Source organism: Dendrobates tinctorius, unplaced genomic scaffold, assembly GCF_039654945.1.
Source record: "Dendrobates tinctorius isolate UK_male_01 unplaced genomic scaffold, ASM3965494v1 ptg000158l, whole genome shotgun sequence".
Lineage (NCBI taxonomy): Eukaryota > Metazoa > Chordata > Amphibia > Anura > Dendrobatidae > Dendrobates > Dendrobates tinctorius.
Window position 1 is genome coordinate 33,035,753 of NW_027361825.1, and position 19,273 is coordinate 33,055,025.

The 19,273-nt window shown below is 46.5% G+C and overlaps 1 protein-coding gene across 12 annotated transcripts in view; it reads left to right on the top strand.

Moving 5' to 3' along the window:
* The window catches only part of LOC141052050 (cytochrome P450 2F3-like), a 198,227-nt gene that overhangs the window by 101,581 nt on the left and 77,373 nt on the right, over positions 1–19,273 (top strand). For all 12 annotated transcript variants that reach the window (XM_073549229.1, XM_073549235.1, XM_073549236.1 and 9 more), the window contains one exon: positions 16,661–16,823. In XM_073549229.1, coding sequence (XP_073405330.1) covers positions 16,661–16,823 — 163 coding nt within the window. The remainder of the gene's footprint in view (positions 1–16,660; positions 16,824–19,273) is intronic.

The following is a 19,273-nucleotide window of genomic DNA, read 5'->3' on the forward strand; positions in this document are numbered from 1 at the left end:
TTTGCTATCATGTTTTTCCGGTAGCACTTTTGTTGCCTGCTTTTGATTGGCGGTGTTTTTCTACAAATGGAATTGTGGTGATCATGAACGCTGTGTGATCCAAAACTTTCTTGTAAATAGTTTGCACCCCTTTGGGTGCTCTCTCTTGGTTTTACATAAAGAGACTCTTTGCGAAGATAATGTTTTTGCATGGACACTTTTCAAAGAATGATGTCTACCTCAGGGACACTACAAGAAATCCCAGCTGGGAGCAGTGTTCAGCACCTTACAAGAATTTTGAATGTTTTATGATAAAGTATTTGATAATGTTAAATGTCTTTTATAGCATGTTTGATACAGAGAATTAGAAAAGCTTTTAGATAGAATGTGAGAATTGAATAAAGACTGAAGAATTGAAAGTGACAGGTGACAGGCCAAGAGTAGATGATCAGTGTCTTGCATCCTGTAGAAGAAAGAAAGAAAAAGAGAATAATTGATAGAAAATGTAATAAAGAAAATGTGTTGAGTATAGCACTTTGAATTAAGAACTGCACTTAAGTAAATTTTTGATACTAAGTTAGGAAGTTAACCTGTTTGTAACGTTTAAGAAATGTGCCTCCTACTTTAGGAAGACTAGATAAGTAATGTTGAATAGCATTTTAAAAATCTTTGTGTGTTCCTGTATTGTACCTTTTGTTGTCTTGCAGCCCGCGGACGTGCTGTGTTTAACGGGGGGGTATGCGGCGCCCCTGAGGCTTCAGTCGCCACAGAGGTACTGCACCTTCTCCTAAGGTGTAGTGCCCCACCATTCAGGTTGGCTGGGAACTCCTGACCACACTCCACACCTGCACCCCACACACAGGATAGTTCAGCAGGGACCCATCCATGCTTTATGCTGGAAAGGTCATAGGCTGCCTTTTGTGGTCCCTGGCTTCGTAACACGAGAGGTGCTGGGGAGGCGGGTGGAGTTAGATATAAAAGAGAGGGAAGAGTGAAAGTTGTTGGTTAGTTGGTTAGAGGAGAGAGAAGAGAGAAGATGGGTGTCTGAAGGACGTGCTGCAGTGATCTGGGCTGCTGGCACGAGAAAGACCAGAGAAAGAGACTGATAAGATTGATAACCTAACCTTTCATAAGAGAGATAGAACAGATCGGAACGAAGGAGAATAGAAGGACGGTGGGAAGCAGGTTGAGAAAGAGAGATAACCCTTCCAGTCCAGAGAGCGCAAAGGCCGGGGCCCGGTCCCCGAGGTTGATTGGATCTTTATGTCCGGCAACAGACACCGGAGGAGTAGTGAGCCGCTAACGCCTTGCTCCCATCATAAACTTGGGACACAACAGCAACCGAATAGAGAGCCGGGACGTAGTGAGGAGTCCCCGTAGCAGGCTACAGCTGTCTGTCATACAAGTAAAGACTAGGAACACCTAGAGAGGGGCATTCCAGGGTAACTAAGTACTGGAGTGCTTCGCACCTAAAGGCGCATTGGAGGAGTTGTTCAGTAAGGTACATGTTGACGGAGTGTGGAATGGAGAATCCTATCCTGCCTGGAGGTTGGCTGGAGCCCTGATCTGGAGAACACAGTACGGAGGCAGGCAGTTGTGTGACTGCAAACAGTGAGCAAAGCTTTGGAACCGCATACTCTGGTGTCCTCCAGTTATTCCAGCACCACTACACCTGGGTACCAGCCTCCATACCATTCTGCGCCTCTCCTCATCCATTGCACCTACACTGCCCTGGGACTATAGCTCCACCTGTGGGGAGCTATACCATCTCTGCTGCACCACAACATCAGTCCCAGCGGATCTGCATGCAGCGTTGGCTTACCACCTTACTTGCCAAACACCACGGGTGGCGTCACGAACTCTTCATATAAACTTTAACACCATTAACATCACCGCCATTGATATTGGGTGCCCAGGGCCACGAACCGGGTCACCGTTGCTGTGACACATTCCCGCCTTGACACCGGCCTGGTACCGAGCAACCCCGCTGCCCTGGGTGTGCGAGGGCGTCCCATAAGAACTGATCCCTACAAAATACAAACACACAGGTGTCCACATAATAAACTCCATAAACAGTAAAGCAGAAATTTTCTTACAAAAAAGTTTTTTAGCACACTAACAAAAAAGATAATTATTATATGGTTTGGAAAGTGCAAAAGTGCATAGCAGCAAAAAAAGAATTTTTTATATTTCTAAATAGTCTTATACAGAGCCTCTTCATAAAGTGCAATAGTGTAGTACAAAATGTAGAGAGACAAATGTAATAAGCAGTTTGTCAATGTGTAACTTTACCAGCTATGTCTGCAAAAGTGTAAACCATGCCCAGCAGCGTAAAATGTAATGGAGATTTCATATAAAAAAGAGTCATTAGATGGAAAATAACATCAAGAGAACTGTACCTGACCTATGAGCAGACCTGACGCCCCGACGCACGTTTCGCGTATAGCTTCTTCCTTATGGTGTATTTTTTAAACACACAGGAACTAATTATTATTCAAAGCTCAATTGATTACAATTTTAATTAACCGCTTAATGACAGAGGTATTTTCATTTTTGTGTATTCGTTTTTTGCTCCCCTTCTTCCCAGAGCCATAACTTTTTTATTTTTCAGTAAAAATGGCCATGTGAGGGCTTGTTTTAGCATGGACAAGTAGTACTTTTGAACGATACCATTGGTTTTAACATATCGTGTACTAGAAAATGGGAAAAAAATTCCAAGTGTAATGAAACTGAAAAAAAAGGGCAATTCCACACTTGTTTTTTGTTTTTGTTTATTTTTGCCCTGTTCACAAAATGCTAAAACTGACCTACATTATGATTCTGCAGGTCAGTATGAATTCATAGACACCAAACATGTCTTGGTTCTTTTTTATTTAAGTGGTGAAGAAAAAAAAATCCAAACTTTGGTAAAAAAAAAAACGCCATTTTTCGAGATCCATAGCGTCTCATTTTTTCGTGATTTGGGGCTGGGTGAGGGTTTATCTTTTGCTCACCAAGCCGACATTTTTATTGATACCATTTTGGTGTATATTCAATCTTTTGATCGCTCACAATCACCCATTTTATTGCAATGTAGCGGCGACCAAAAAAATGTAATTCTGGTGTTTTGAATTTTTTTGTCTTTACGCCGTTTACCTATCGGTTAATTTTTTTATATTGATAGATTGTACGATTCTGAAGGCGGCGATATCAAATATGTGTATGTTTGATATTTTTTATTGTTTTACTTTGAATGGGGCGAATGAGGGGTGAATTGAACTTTTATATTTTTTTATTCTTTTAATATATTTAAAAACATTTTTTTACTTTTTGCATTCTTCAATAATCTCCATGGGAGACTAGAAGCTGCAGTTGTCTGATCAGCTCTACTACATACAGTGATATGATCAGATCGGATGGCAGTCATAGCAATCCGGCTAAGACAATCATAGAGGTCTGCTGGAGACTTCGGGTTGTCATGCCAACCTGTCGGTGATCCACCATCACGTGACGGGGTCACCGATTGGCAGGATTTCTGTTGTGCTTACCGAAAGCACAACTTAAATGCCGCTGTTAGAGATCAGCCACAGCGTTGTTCAAGGTGAACTCCTCCGACGGTAGCAAGGATGCCCAGTCATCCTGCCTGGCCGAGACAAAATGTCGTAGGTATGTGACCAAGCTCTGTTTGGCCCTCTCTACTAACCCGTTCATCTCAGGAGGATAGGCCGAGGAGAGATTTAGCTCAATGATGAGCAAGCGATAGAGCGCTCTCCAGAACCGAAATGCAAACTGGGGACCCCGGTCACTGACAATCTTGTCCGGAATACCATGTAGGCGAAATACATGCTTGATGAACAACGTTGCCAAGGGTCATGCAGAAGGTAGCCGTGAAAGAGGCACCAGGTGCACCATTTTGGAGAAATGGTCGGTGACAACCCAAATGACCGTGCTGCCATTAAACTTGGGCAGACCCACCACAAAGTCCATGCCGACCATTTCCCAGGGCCTGTCCACCACCAGCAGGGTGTAAAGTAGCCCAGAGGGCCGTTGCCAAGGAGACCTATTCTTGGCGCAGGAGACGCACGCCCGAATATAGTCTCCGACATCACTGGTCTTATGCGCCCATCAGTACGTCCTCGCCAGGAGCTCAAATGTCTGTTTCATCCCAAAATGTCCACCCACCCTGGAAGAGTGAGCCCACGAGAGAACCTCCGATCGCAGACGGGCAGGGAGAAATGTTTTGCCTGGAGGCACCAACTCGAGGGCAACCGGAGCCACGGTCCTCAGACTCTTGGATGGGACGATCAGTCGAGGCTCCGACTCCGATGACACCACAGAGCGAGAGAGAGCATTGGCCCGGACGTTCTTCTCCCCTGAGAGAAAGTGAAGGGTAAAGTGGAACCGGGAGAAGAACAAGGACCATCTGGCCTGGCAAGAATTTAGCCGCTGGGCTGTCTGTAGATATACCAAGTTTTTGTGGTTAGTAAACACTTGGAAGGGGAACCGAGCCCACTCCAGGAGATGTCTCCACTCTGAGAAGACCAACTTCATAGCTAGCAACTCCCTGTCCCCGATAGAAAAGTTCCTCTCCGTCAGTGAAAAGGTCTTAGAAAAGAAGCAAGGCTGCTTCCGACCTTGAGCGTCCTGAAAGAGGACCGCTCCGACACTGATGGAAGAGGCATCCACCTCCAAGATGAATGGCTTATCTACATCGGGGCGATGTAGAATGAGAGCACTAGCAAAGTGTGACTTGATGGAGGAGAATGCCTTGGAGACCTGTTCCGGCCACAACTTGGGATTTGCTCCCTTAGTGAGGGTGACCAAGCGAGCTACCAAGGTAGAGAAGTGGGGATTGCACTGGAGATAATAATTCACGAACCTCAGAAAGCATTGCACCACTTTGAGAGAGTGGGGTTGCTGCCAGTCCATTACCGCCTGCAGTTTGGCAGGATCCATAGCCAAACCCTGGGCAGAAATGATATAGCCCAGGAAAGGCAAGGACTCTTGCTTGAACAGGCATTTCTCCAGCTTGGCGTAGAGGGAATTTGCCCGTAAGTGGTCGAAGACCTTGCAAACTTCTCTCCGGTGGGAGTCCATATCTAAAGAGAAGATGAGAATATCATCCTGATAGACAACCACCAAGGTGGAGAGCATATCCCAAAAGATATCATTTACGAAGTCTTGGAAGATGGCAGGAGCAATACAGAGCCCAAAGGGCATGACCAAGTACTCATAATGACCATCCCTGGTGTTAAATGCCATCTTCCATTTGTCCCCCTCACGGATGTGTATCAGGTTACAGGCCCTCGCAGATCTAGTTTGGAAAAAACCCTCGCTCCCCGTAGCCTATCAAACAGTTACGTGTCATGATACCAGTGCTGGATGACCGGCACTTCTGGGGTTAATGTTCTGATCTCAGTGCAGACTCTCACCTGCACACCTGGGACCTATTATGGTGGCCTCTCATTGGTTCTGAGGAGGCTTCTTATAGCCGCAGGAAGCTCCCATCCCCCGTCAGTTATACTTTCGCCCTTGGCATTGTGTGGTGACCCCTGAGTGTGTTTGTGCTGTGTTCTGGTTTCTTGATTCTCTGTGTATGACTCGGTCTGTTCTCTGGATATTGCTTTGGATTCTGCCTGGTACCTTCTACGTCTGTCTGGTTTTGATCTCTGCTTGGCCCTGATTATCCTCCTGTCTCATCCCTGGTACTGTACTTATATCTTGTGTATGACCTTTGGCTTTGTCTGACCTTCCGCCTGTTTATCCCTCCTGTACCTCGCTTGTCTGTATGGTGCTTGACCTCTGCTTCGCCCTACTCTGAGTGTTTTTCCATCTCAGTAAGCAGGACGCTAAGCCCCGCCCCCTTGTAGTCACATGACCGTTCACATGACCGAAGGTCCTGTGTCTGCTTTCTAGATTTCTACGCTCAGGTCCCGTGCATCTTTGTTTACCAGCTATTCTTGTCCCCAGGGGTCCCTGCGGTGCAGGTGAGTCCCTGTTTAGCGGAGGCTGTATGCCGGTGATGTCAGGACCCTGACATTATAACTGACCAGTAAGTTTTCTGGGGTTTTTTTTATGAAGAGAGTTATGGATCCCATACAGTCTCTGGCTGACCAGATGAAAAGTCTGAGTCAGATGTTTCAGGGTTTATCTCTGGAGCAGCAAGCTCTGGCTCGTTCTCGGCAGCAGGTTTCTGAGACAGTGCGGGGGGCTTTAGCTGCTGGGTCTCTGGGGGCTGGGGCGAGTGATGTTGTTTTGGTGTCCCCAGAACCACCTGTTAAACTGCCTGACTTTTTTTCTGGAAACAAAAAGGAGTTCAGGGTCTTTATGGAGGGGTGAAAACTTTTTTTTAGTTTGCGACCACGTTCCTCTGGGGACGAAAGTCAGAAGGTTGGGGTCGTTATGTCTCTGTTAAGAGGGTCCCCACAAGCTTGGGCTTTCTCCCTTCCTCCCACTGCCCCTGAGAGAGTGTCTGTGAATGCATTCTTTGAGGCCCTCGGGCACATTTATGATGAGCCTGACCGAGTGCGATTGGCAGAGGACATGGTGATGAGCGTCTGTCAGGGGAAACACTCAACTGAGTGGTTTTGTACTGAGTTCCGCCGCTGGGCCGCAGAGGTCTCTTGGGGCGACGCCGCACTCCGAGGACTCTTTCGCAGAGGCTTGTCCGAGCGGCTGCAGGATGCCTTGGCATTACATCCCCCACCTAACTCTCTCGAGGACGCCATGACCCAGGCTGTCCGGATGGACCGCAGGCTGCGGGCAGGAGGGGTGATGCAGGTGGAAACTCCATTATTCCCCAGTGGAAGAGACTGCCCCTGAGCCCATGGATGTAGGCGCCCTCTCCCTGAAGGATATGGAGAGGAAATGCCGGAAGGACAAGCAGTTATGCTTTTACTGCGGTAAAACGGGACATTGGAAAAGGGAATGTCCGGATTGCCCGTCTTCAAACCCGGTTGGCGGGAAACGACTAGGTCTGGGTAGTCAACGGGGAGACTGCTCAGACCCTCAGGTACCATTTTCCTCGTTTTCTAAAGTGTTACTGCCTGTGGAACTGTTTGTGGACGGTAGCTCTTTTTCCTCTACAGCCTTCGTGGACTGCAGATCATCGATTAACCTCATTGACTCCCAATTGGTCACACACTGTAAGATAGGGACAGTTAGGCTCAAGGTTCCAATCAAGGTGATGGCCATTGACTCCTCTCCCCTCACTAAGGAGGGAATTCTCTGTATGTCTGACGTGTTTTCGCTCAGAATGGGCGCTACTCATGTGGAAAACCTAAGTTGTTTTGTGCTGGACAATCTACCTGCAGGGTTGGTGTTGGGCATGCCCTGGTTACAACGCCATAACCCAGTTATTAACTGGAAAACGGGGGAGATTGTTCAATGGGGGTTTAATGATTTTGAGTTATGTGATAAATCCGCACTGTTGATTGAACCTGTTAAATCTGTGTCTGTATCATCTGTCGAGCTGGAAGGTATTCCGGAATGCCTGAAGGACTTCGAAGATGTATTCTCCGAAAGCGAGGCCGAGACGTTACCGCCACATAGACCCTTTGACTGCGCTATTGAGCTGGTCCCGGGGGCTAAATTACCTAAAGCCCGTCTGTTTAATTTGTCTGGTCCTGAGCGCTTGGCTATGAAGGAGTACATTGCTGAAAGTCTGCGCAAAGGACACATACGTCCTTCAGTCTCACCTGTGGCGGCAGGTTTCTTTTTTGTAAAGAAAAAAGATGGCGGGTTACGTCCCTGTCTCGACTTCCGGGAGCTTAATCAGATTACTGTACGGAATACGTACCCCCTTCCGTTGATTCCCGATTTATGTAACCAACTATCAGGGGCAAAGTGGTTTTCTAAACTGGGTCTTCGGGGGGCATATAATTTGATAAGGGTCCGAGAGGGGGATGAATGGAAAACCGCGTTCCTCACGACCGAGGGACTATTTGAAAATTTAGTCATGCCGTTTGGTCTTACCAACGCCCCTGCCATATTTCAGAATTTCATCAACGTGGTATTCTCGGATCTCATTGGTCGTTTTGTCGTTATCTACTTAGATGATATTTTGATATACTCCCCCGACAAGCATTCTCATTTGGAACATGTACGAACTGTTCTCCAAAGACTGAGATAAAATCATCTGTATGCCAAATTGGAGAAATGTGTATTCTGTGTACAAGAATTGTCTTTTTTGGGGTTAATTGTATCCGGTGAGGGTTTTCACATGGACCCCAAGAAGGTGCAGGCCATTGCGGATTGGGTGCAACCCCGAGATCTTAAGGGTCTTCAGCGCTTCTTGGGGTTCGCCAATTATTATCGCAAATTTATCCGAGGGTTTTCGCAAGTGGTCAAACCTCTGATGGATCTAACATGCAAAGGTGCGGATGTGAGAAATTGGTCCTCGCTCGCAAAAGAGACCTTTGCGATGCTGAAAAAATGTTTTATGTCTGCTCCTGTCTTGGTACAGCCAGATCCTTCCAAGCCATTTGTGGTAGAGATGGATGCCTCCAAGGTGGGGGTGGGGGCAGTGTTGTCCCAAGGGTCTGCCACTCTAATCAAACTCAGGCCATGTGCCTTCTTTTCCAGGAAGTTCTCTGCTGCTGAAAGAAATTATGATGTAGGCAATAGAGAGCTTCTTGCGGTTAAGTTGGCGTTTGAGGAATGGAGGCACATTTTGGAGGGGGCCAGTCACCCGGTTACTGTGATCACTGATCACAAAAATTTGTCTTACATTGAGTCTGCTAAAAGATTAGCGCCCAGACAGGCCTGTTGGTCACTTTTTTTTTCTCGTTTCCAGTTTACTATAACATTCCGTCCAGGGTCAAAAAATGTCAAGGCTGACGCCTTATCTCGGAGTTTTAACCCTGTGTCTGTCCCTGAGCCACCGTCCTCCATTCTGCACCCTGGGGTGGTATTAGCAGGGATCCCGTCTGATTTGGAACGGGAAATTGAGGGGGCCCAGTCGCTGGCTCCTGCGGCCAAGCCAGGAGGCAAGTTGTTTGTACCAGAGCAACTTCGCCTTAAACTCTTGCAAGAGTTCCACGAATCCAAGTTGTGTGCTCACCCTGGTATATCAGCCACGCGACTGGCGGTGGCTAGGATCTTCTGGTGGCCTACTCTGGGTTCTGATATAAAGAAATTCGTTTCTGGTTGTGGGGTCTGCGCTCGTTCTAAAAGCTCCCATAGCCGGCCGGTGGGGGAGCTGATGCCCTTGGAAGTTCCCGAAAGACCATGGACCCATCTGTCCATGGATTTTATTACCAATCTTCCCTCTTCCAGGGGTAATACAGTGGTATGGGTAGTGGTGGACAGATTTTCAAAGCAGGCTCATTTTGTACCCCTGTCCGCATTACTTTCTGCTGAGATCTTATCCAGATTGTTTGTGCAGCATGTGGTCCGCTTGCATAGGGTACCCCTGAATGTGGTGTCTGATCGTGGTGTGCAGTTTGTGGCTAAGTTTTGGCGTGCTTTCTGTAAAAAATTAGGGATATCTCTGTCCTTTTCGTCTGCGTACCATCCTGAGAGTAATGGTCAGACGGAACGCACTAATCAGTCTCTGGAACAGATCCTCAGATGTCTGACTTCTGCTAGACAGAATGACTGGTGTGATATTCTGCCATTGGCTGAATTTGCCTTCAATAGTCGGGTGAGTCAATCCACTGGTATGTCCCCTTTCTTGATCAACTATGGGTTCAGTCCTCATCTAGGTGAGTTTTCTCGTCTGGATTCGGGGTGCCCCGGGGCTGAGGACTCTGTTCAAAGGTTAAAAGATACATGGGCAGAAGTCCAGCGGCGTATATCTAGGTCTCAAGGCAGGTATAAGTTTTTCGCGGACAGGAAACGAACACCTGGTCCCATGTTTCGGGTGGGAGAGAAAGTCTGGCTCTCCACGCGAAACATTAAGTTAAAGATTCCGTCAGCCAAGTTGGGCCCCAAATTCATTGGCCCGTACAAGATTGTGGAAAAAATCAACCCAGTAGCGTACAGGCTGTGCCTTCCACCCTCTTTCAAGATCCCTAATGTCTTCCATAGATCTCTACTGAAGCCGTTTGAAGCAGTCCGGGGAGAATCCAAGTCCGCTGCTCCTCCGGTTTCAGTTGAGGGTCATGTGGAATATGAGATTGGTCACATAGTAGATTCTAGGTTGGTACGGCGGTCAGTACAGTACCTAGTTCATTGGAAGGGGTATGGGCCAGAGGACAGGTCCTGGTTGCCGGCCTGGTTGATGCATGCGGATCGTCTGGTTCGGGCTTTCCATGCTAGGTACCTGGGCAAGCTTGGGGGTCCAGAGGCCCCCCGTTGAGAGGGGGGTACTGTCATGATACCAGTGCTGGATGACCGGCACTTCTGGGGTTAATGTTCTGATCTCAGTGCAGACTCTCACCTGCACACCTGGGACCTATTATGGTGGCCTCTCATTGGTTCTGGGGAGGCTTCTTATAGCCGCAGGAAGCTCCCATCCCCCGTCAGTTATACTTTCGCCCTTGGCATTGTGTGGTGACCCCTGAGTGTGTTTGTGCTGTGTTCTGGTTACTTGATTCTCTGTGTATGACTCGGTCTGTTCTCTGGATATTGCTTTGGATTCTGCCTGGTACCTTCTACGTCTGTCTGGTTTTGATCTCTGCTTGGCCCTGATTATCCTCCTGTCTCATCCCTGGTACTGTACTTATATCTTGTGTATGACCTTTGGCTTTGTCTGACCTTCCGCCTGTTTATCCCTCCTGTACCTCACTTGTCTGTATGGTGCTTGACCTCTGCTTCACCCTACTCTGAGTGTTTTTCCATCTCAGTAAGCAGGACGCTAAGCCCCGTCCCCTTGCAGTCACATGACCGTTCACATGACCGAAGGTCCTGTGTCTGCTTTCTAGATTTCTACGTTCAGGTCCCGTGCATCTTTGTTTACCGGCTATTCTTGTCCCCAGGGGTCCCTGCGGTGCAGGTGAGTCCCTGTTTAGCGGAGGCTGTATGCCGGTGATGTCAGGACCCTGACATTACGATATCAGGGGCCGGGGGTACTTATTCTTAACGATGATGGCGTTAAGACCCCTATAATCGATGCTGGGACATAGCTCTCCATTCTTCTTTTGGACAAAGAAGAATCACGCCCCCGCAGGTGACACCAACTTCCTAATGAATCCTCATGCCAGATTCTCCCTGATGTATAGGGACATACCCTCTGTCTCCAGGAGAGATAGGGGATAGACTCGACCCAGGGGAGGCTCGGCAAGAAGTAAATAGGACAGTCATAGGGGCGGTGCGGCGGAAGACTCTCCGCCGCTTTCTTGGAGAACATGTCTGCATACTGTTGATAGTGTTTGGGGAGAGAGGAGAGATCTAGAGGAACCTCAGTGGAGGCATCCTGTACGCACTCCCTCTGACATCTACCCTCACAGGATTTAATCCAACCGAGAATTCTCCCCGAGGACCACTCTATATGGGGAGAGTGGTGACGCAACCAGAGGACCCCTAAGAGGACCTGGTCGATACCCTCGGGCATGATAAGGAGAGATGGGGTCTCCTGATGTGAAGGTGAAACCAAGAATATCAGCAGGGTGGTCTGGTGGGTGATCTGAGAGGGTAGTGTCGCACCATTCACCAATCTGATGGTGACTGGCTGAGGTAGTAAAACCATAGGAATTGCGTGCCGTTGGGCGAAGGCAGATGACATAAAATTGCCCTCTACCGCCAGAGTGGAAGAGCCGAACTCAACTGTCCCTTTAAAGGACAGCTTGGTGGAAAACATTGTAGTGTCTAGTAGGCCTCCTCCAACAGCCACTAGATGCAAGCATTTTCCTGATTGCTGTGGGCAGCTGTTGGCAAGGTGGCCAGGCTGCTGGCAAATGTGACAGACCACGGGTGCTCAAGCGGACCGGGACCTGGACCCTGCACAAGAAACCCCCATGGCCTCTTGGAGCTCTGGCGCCCAATTGGGAGGTTCCAGAGGTTTAGCAAAACTAGGTGCCAACCTAAACCTCTGCCTACGCTGGGACCGCTCCAACCTTCGCCCCGTGAAATGAAGGCCTATGTGGGTGGAGACGGTGATAAGCTCCTCCAGTGTGGCGAGAACCTCCCTGGTGGCCAGGGCATCATTCATGTGGTCAGCCAGACCTCTCCAGAACACCGGTATGAGGGTCTTGTGTCACCACTCCAGCTCAGAAGCCAGAGTCCGGAATTGGATGGCATAATGGCTGACCAAAGACAAGCCTTGTGACAATGCCAGCAGCTGGAGCACGGTATCATGGGTGACTCATGGTACCAGGAAGACCTGCTTTAGAGTGCCCAAGAACTGCGAGGCACTCTGCACCACATGATCACCATGCTCCCACAGCAGTGTTGCCCACTCCAAAACTCTGCCCGACAAGAGGGAAATGACAAATCCCACCTTAGCCCGCTCAGAGGGGAATCGTGCCGCCAGCAGCTCTAGCTGTATAGCACACTGGCTCATGAAACCCCTACAAGAAGCACTATCGCCTGAGAACTTCTCGGGCAATGGGAGGCGGGACAAAGTTGGGACAGGGATGGCAGTGGACACACGGGAGGCAGCCTGTGTGGCTACCTGGAAAGCAACCGTGGTAACATCCAGAGCTGAGGCTGAATGCTCTAGAGCTGCCAACCTGCCCTCCAGCTGCTGGATGTACTGCTGCAGTCGCTGTTCATCCACCATTACTAGCCAGACTCTGGCGCTAGTATAATGTTAGGGGGCTGGCAGAATGCACCAAATAATATTATAGAAAAGACAAGATGCGTTTACCGCCCGGAGTCCACCTTGCAGAGATGCAACCTGCTGCCAGGTAATGGCTGAAACAAAATGGCAGTATAACAAACACACGCGGGTTAACCTCACCCGGTGTGTAAAAGGCGAACCCTGTTGCTTCACAGGGCCACAGTACCGCAGGAGAGCGCTAGTGTATTGGTCACAGGACTCTGCCCCAAGGACACGGGGTTACAGTCCCTCTAGACCCACTAGCATTCGGCGCCGTAACCACGGTGCCAGAAAAAGCAACTAAGGTATAACCACATGAAGTGCATGCAGCGCCGCTCTGGCAGACGCCACTTACCAGCCTAAGCCTAGGACTGGAAAGCGCCCTGATTGCGCACGGTGCCGCTCTGACGGACGCTGCTGTGAATGCGGTATAGTCATGCTTTGTGCTGGCACAACCTGTTGCTAACACGTGTGCAGAGAACTGGGTGCACTGTGGCACATAAGCAATGCCACTACTAGATGCTAACTCTTGCTCTGATAACCCTCCTACATGCATAACCAAAGGGAGGGAATCATAAGGAGTCAGTCACCAGAAAACATGCATCCATCATCTTACACACAAGTACAAAATTCTATACTAGCGCATGGCCGGGCAGCCGTGCAAGGCTTTTATAGTTGCAGCCTTCTGAGAACTTCTTAGTGGTCCAATCGGAGTCGGAGCAGGAACGGGACCTGAGCCCATGACCTCCGACCTCCAATGAGAGGTCGTCCCACGGGCATGCTCAGTGGACCGAAAGAAGGATTTAGTCCCAGGAGCTGCTCGCTGCTGGCTAGTGTGGATTGCTATAGGTGACCCAGTGGTGGCAGCAGCAACCAAACCGACAGCAGTAGCTTGAGAAAGACGCCGGGATCAACTTATCTGAAGAGCAGCCACCTCTGTGGTTGGGATGGAATGGGAGACTGCAGAAGGTAAGGCTCGGGATTCCTCCTGTGCAGGGGAGGAAATCTGATGCCTAACGTTTTGCACCCTTGAAATTGTTCCAGAAAATTAAATATTTCTCTTAGAAAATTATTGCAGTTGCGCATGTTTTGTTGTAAACGTTTATTTCCTTTGTGTGTATTGTAACAACACAAAAAAACAGAGGAAACAAAGGCAAATTGGACATATTTTCACAAAAAAAAGGAGCCAACAAAATTGTTGGCACCTTTACAAATTAGTGGATAAACAACTTTATTTCAAGCATATAATGCTCATTCAAACTAACCTGCTGCAACTAACAGGTGTGGGCCATATGAAAATTTGAAAATCATGTATGTAACCAAATAATGAGTACAGAAACTGACTCAGTATTTGCATTGTGTGTCTGTATGTGCCACACTAAGCATGGAGAACAGAAAGAGGAGAAGAGAACTGTCTGAGGACTTGAGAATCAAAATTCTTGAACAATCAACAATCTCAAGGTTGCAAACAAATCTGCAGAGTTCTTGATGTTCCTTTGTCCACAGTTCGCAACATTATCAAGAAGTTTACAACCCATGGCACTGAACTGATCTCCCTGAACATGGACGGCAGAAAAAACTTGATGTAAGGTTGCAACACAGATTAAACCAGATGGTAGATAAACAGCCCCAATCAAGTTCCAAAGAAATTCAAACTGTTCTGCAGGCTCAGGGGGCATCAGTGTCAGCACAAACTATCCGTACACATGTGAATGAAATGAAATGCTATGCCAGGAGGACCCCATTGTTGACACATAGACATAAAAAAGTTAAACAGCAGTTTGTCAAAATAGACGTGAGTAAGCCAAAATATTTCTGGGAATGTGTCTTCTGGACAGATGAGACCAAGATAAAGATTTTTGGTAAAGCACATCATTTTATTGTTTAGAAAAAATGCAATGAGGCCTTCAAAGAAAGGAACACAATACCTATAGTCAAATATGTTGGAGGTCCAAAGATATTTTGGAGTTGTTTCACTGGGTCTAGCACTGGGTGAATTGACTGTGTGCAAGGCATCATGAAATCTGAAGATAACAAGGTATTCGGTGTCATAATGTAGTGCCCAGTGTCAGAAAGCTGGGTTTGCGTCCTAGTCATGGGTCTTCAGCAAAGCAATAACCCCAAACATACTTCAAGAAGGACCCAGAAATTAATGGAAACAAAGAGCTGGAGAGTTCTGAAGTGACCAGCAATGAATTTGGATTTAAATCCCATTGAACACATGTGGAGTCATCTTAAAATTGCTGTTAGTGAAGGCACCCTGTCCAATTTGCCTTCTTTTCTCAGTTTTTTGTGCTGTTCCAATACAAACAAAGAAAATAAACACGTGTATAACAAAATGTATAATTTCAATAATTTTATGGGAGAAATACTTCTTTTTCTGGAACATTTTCAAGGGTGCAAACACTTTCGGCCATTATTGTATAGGGAAGAGGGAGTCAGATGTAAGAATTGGACAGGAGCAGGAAAAAAAATAAAAAATTTGCCAGGTTCAGGAAAACAGCGGCATTTACACCAGGTAAAAAATTACAAATTTATGGCAAGTGACAGGTTTTCTTTAAAGAAAGAAGACAATATCAGACCAAAAAAAGTCAAACAATTCAATACAATCAAAGTTCAATAAAGTCGAACAGTTTTCTAGCTCTGCCTTAGGTTAGACTGGGTTATCAGCGGTTGGGTTACTAAGTAATTAATGCAATTTTTTCAATGCAGCAATAGAAAAAATACATTTGCCAGGTCTACTATGCCAGATAACATGTTCTTTTAGAAGCACTGACAGAGCCGATTAATCTACTGTATTTACTACCTAGCACTCAATGAGCTGTATGTGGCCAGTAAAACAAAAGATAGAAGCCGTAATAAACCGCTTCTTTCTTCTGCTTTCTAGAAAGAAGTTCAAGATTTAATCTTTTACCATAAATTAAAGCCCCCTTCAAACATAGCGAGATCGCTAGCGATATTGCTAAAGCGTCACCGATTTTGTGACGCAACAGCGATATCGCTAGCGATCTCGCTACATGTGACAATTACCTCCGACCCGGCTCCCCGCTGGATATCGCTGATTGCGCAAGATCATCCTGGTCCATTTCTCGCCGTCGGCTTCCTGCTGGTGCCGACGAGCGACTCCATGGACGCGGGCAGAAGATGTCACCCTCGCTGCATGTGACAGGTAAGTGACGACTGCCGACGGCTGCTGCATCGCTGGTGAGATATGCCTGTTTGACAGCTCACTAGCGACCATTTAGCGTTGCACCAGCGATCCTGACCGGGTCGTATCGTTGTCCGGATCGCTGGTGCATCACTAAATGTAACGGGACCTTACGGCCCTGGACCAAATGTGGTCATCTAAGGCATTGTTTTCATTATTAAGTTAAAGAATCTTGCCACTCACATCTCTGTTGTTTTCATGGGAACAAATCCCAACACTCTGTTAGTTTATACAGTTCTTACACTAATGTTTGTAGCACTGGCTCATCTCTTGCTAGAGTCTATCACATTCTTTCATTTTTTTTATACATGTTCTTAAGGACTGATTTTTTTTATTAACTCAAACTCTATTTCTCAAGGTATCTATCCACACCCAAGTTCTCTCCTAGGTACCATCCAGCAAGCAGTCTCATTAAGGGTACATTAGGCCACACTTCAGGCTAAGGCTCAAGCGTCTACTCCTTTGGCCATGACTCCCAATGGACAATGGCTTTCACTGGCCCATTCCTCCAATTGTGAACTTCACTCAGTCCAATCTATTTCAGGGCTACACTACAGATCAATCAGATCTTACTAGTCTTATCTATCAGCCCAAATAGATCTTCCTAAGAATTGTAATAGGACCCAACTACAGCCTCCATGCAAATGCCAACCAATGCTGGGTTCCCTCTACCCAAGTGTCGTAAAGTAGCCATATGGTCTGTCTCAATGTAATCTGTAGAGTGTCCTTTAACTATTCACCTGTTGAATCTATTTTATGCTAAAATATTGATGTGTTCCTTTATTTTTTCACAGCTAAAAGATAAATATGGGCCAGTGTATACCCTATACTTAGGACCTAAACCTGGAGTCGTCATATGTGGCTACAAGGCACTGAAGGAGGCCTTGATTGACCAAAATGATGTGTTTGGTGATAGAGGAGACTATCCAGTTTTCCTAAACTTCATAGGAGATCATGGTAATAGTATGCCAATGTTAATATTCAATATACTCTAAATAGTTATTCCCAAAAAATTATCCTCTATCCTATGCTGATCGCTGAAGGTCTGAATGATGGGACACCCAACGATACTAAGAAAGGGATTCTGAAACTCTTGAGAAATGGGCTTGGCAACCCCATCATAAATAGAGTGGCGGTGTGCTTGCTCAATATTGACTATGGGAGTGTAGGAAATAGTTGAACGTTATGATCATATATTCCCAGCAGTTCCGTTGGGTGGAGCGAATGTTCAGCAACCACACCTTAACGCCATTCAAGATGGAGCTGTAGAGCCTCGTTCTTGGAGGTTCCAGTTCTCTGTTTTCTGAATCATTGGGGGTCCCAGCAGTTTGACCCCAAGTGATAAACAGTTTATTCTCTATCCTATGATCAGTAATTTTATCTACAGTGTATATGTAAATATTTGCCTTTATTATACCCAGTGAATTAAAATCTATCCTAGTCATGTTTTTGTACACACACCTGCATGGTTCGTGACAGTACAGTTATCAGAGCAGTACCTTATAATGAAGATCTAGGGACCCATGTGATCATCATGTGACCTCGACAGATTTTTTTATCTATTAGATGCAAACAAATCTAAAACAAAATAGGCTTTTTTAAATCAAAGAAAGTGGTAAGGTGAGCAAGCGCACATAATAGTAGATACAAGTGAAAAAAGAATATATATATATACCGGGTGAGTCATAAAGGACGGATGTATTTGAAGTGGCTATAACTCACCACCAGGTGGAGGTAGAGATGTGCGGGAGGCGGGGTTTTGTTTGTGAGGTGAAAGCATTGTTTTTATTTTAGTTTCAGTTTAAGCTATGGTGCCGTGGACGATAGAACATCGCGTTTTTGCGTACGACAGTTTTGTCAAGAATAATGAGTGTATCACAGCCGTTCAGCGTGAGTTTCGGCGTCATTTCAATATTCACAGAAATCAAGCTGTTCCCGCTCGTAACACTATCCTACGTTGGGTTGAAGCACTCCGTACACGAGGTACACTAATGAACAAACGACCACCGGGGGCTCCACGAACGGCACGTACCCCTGAAAATGTGGAACGCGTCAGGCAAGCCATGCTGCGTAGTCCGAGTCGATCTGCTCGGAAACATTCTTTAGAACTTTCCCTCAGTAATCGTACAGTAAGGCGTATTTTGCATTTAGACCTGCATTTCCACCCCTATAAATTGGCCATTGTGCAACAGTTGGAGCGCGGGGATTACGCAGCGCGACTGAAGTTCGCACATGAGATGGAAGCAATTATTGAGCAAAACGACAACCTTATTTTATTCATGAGTGATGAAGCTCATTTCCATGTCAATGGCATGGTTAATCAGCAGAACTGCCGTTATTGGGCCTATGAAAATCCGAAAGAATTACATGAACGACCGCTGCACAGCCCTAAGGTAACGGTGTGGTGCGCTATGGGCAAATATGGCGTGATCGGTCCGTACTTTTTCGAAGGCGATAATGGCAATACTGTTACCGTGAACTCACAACGTTATATCGCCATGATAAATAACTTCTTTGTTCCTGAGTTACGACGGCAACATATCCCCATCTCTAGTGTGTGGTTTCAACAAGATGGGGCAACGGCCCACACAGCCGGAGCAACAATGAACGTTCTTCGCCCTCTCTTCCCTGGTCGCATCATTTCCAGGTTTGGCGATATTAATTGGCCTCCTAGGTCCCCAGACCTGTCCATGTGCGATTATTACTTATGGGGTCACCTCAAATCACGTGTATACAAGCTTAAGCCTCGATCATTACAAGAACTGAAGGAAGCTATTCGAGTGGAAGTTGCCCAAATCGACAGAGTTGTGTTGGAACGTGTTGATGCCAACTTCCAAGAACGCCTTTGGAAATGCATCACTGATAATGGCCACCACATGGCAGATGTTGTTTTCCACACTTGAATTTGTCAAATATTTGTCAGTATACGTAACCAAATCTGTGAATACATTTATATTTAATAAATATTTAACGATTTTATGATTAGTTTAAAAACGTCCGTCCTTTATGACTCACCCGGTATATATATATATTTAAAACATAAACATACAAACTTAGAGCAGTAGTGCCAACCAAGGAGAGACTTTTGTGCTATGATAGAGCCCAGGTGTCAAAATGAAGGCTATTGCAAAGTGAACATAGGGCGTAATGGAATCTTAATAATAATAATAATAATAATAATAATGGTCATATAAATTATATAGCATCAGTGAGAGTAAATACAGTGCTTGGCATATTTGTATGCAAAGCATTAAAAGGGCATCATACCTTAGTGGTAGCAGTAGTAGAGACTCCAAGGGACAAGATGCGCTCACCTGACGCACGTTTCCATGTTTCCTTTGTCGAGGGGTGGTGCCATCTAGAGGAAGGAAGTCCATGACGTATTGCGACGATATACACACACAGGA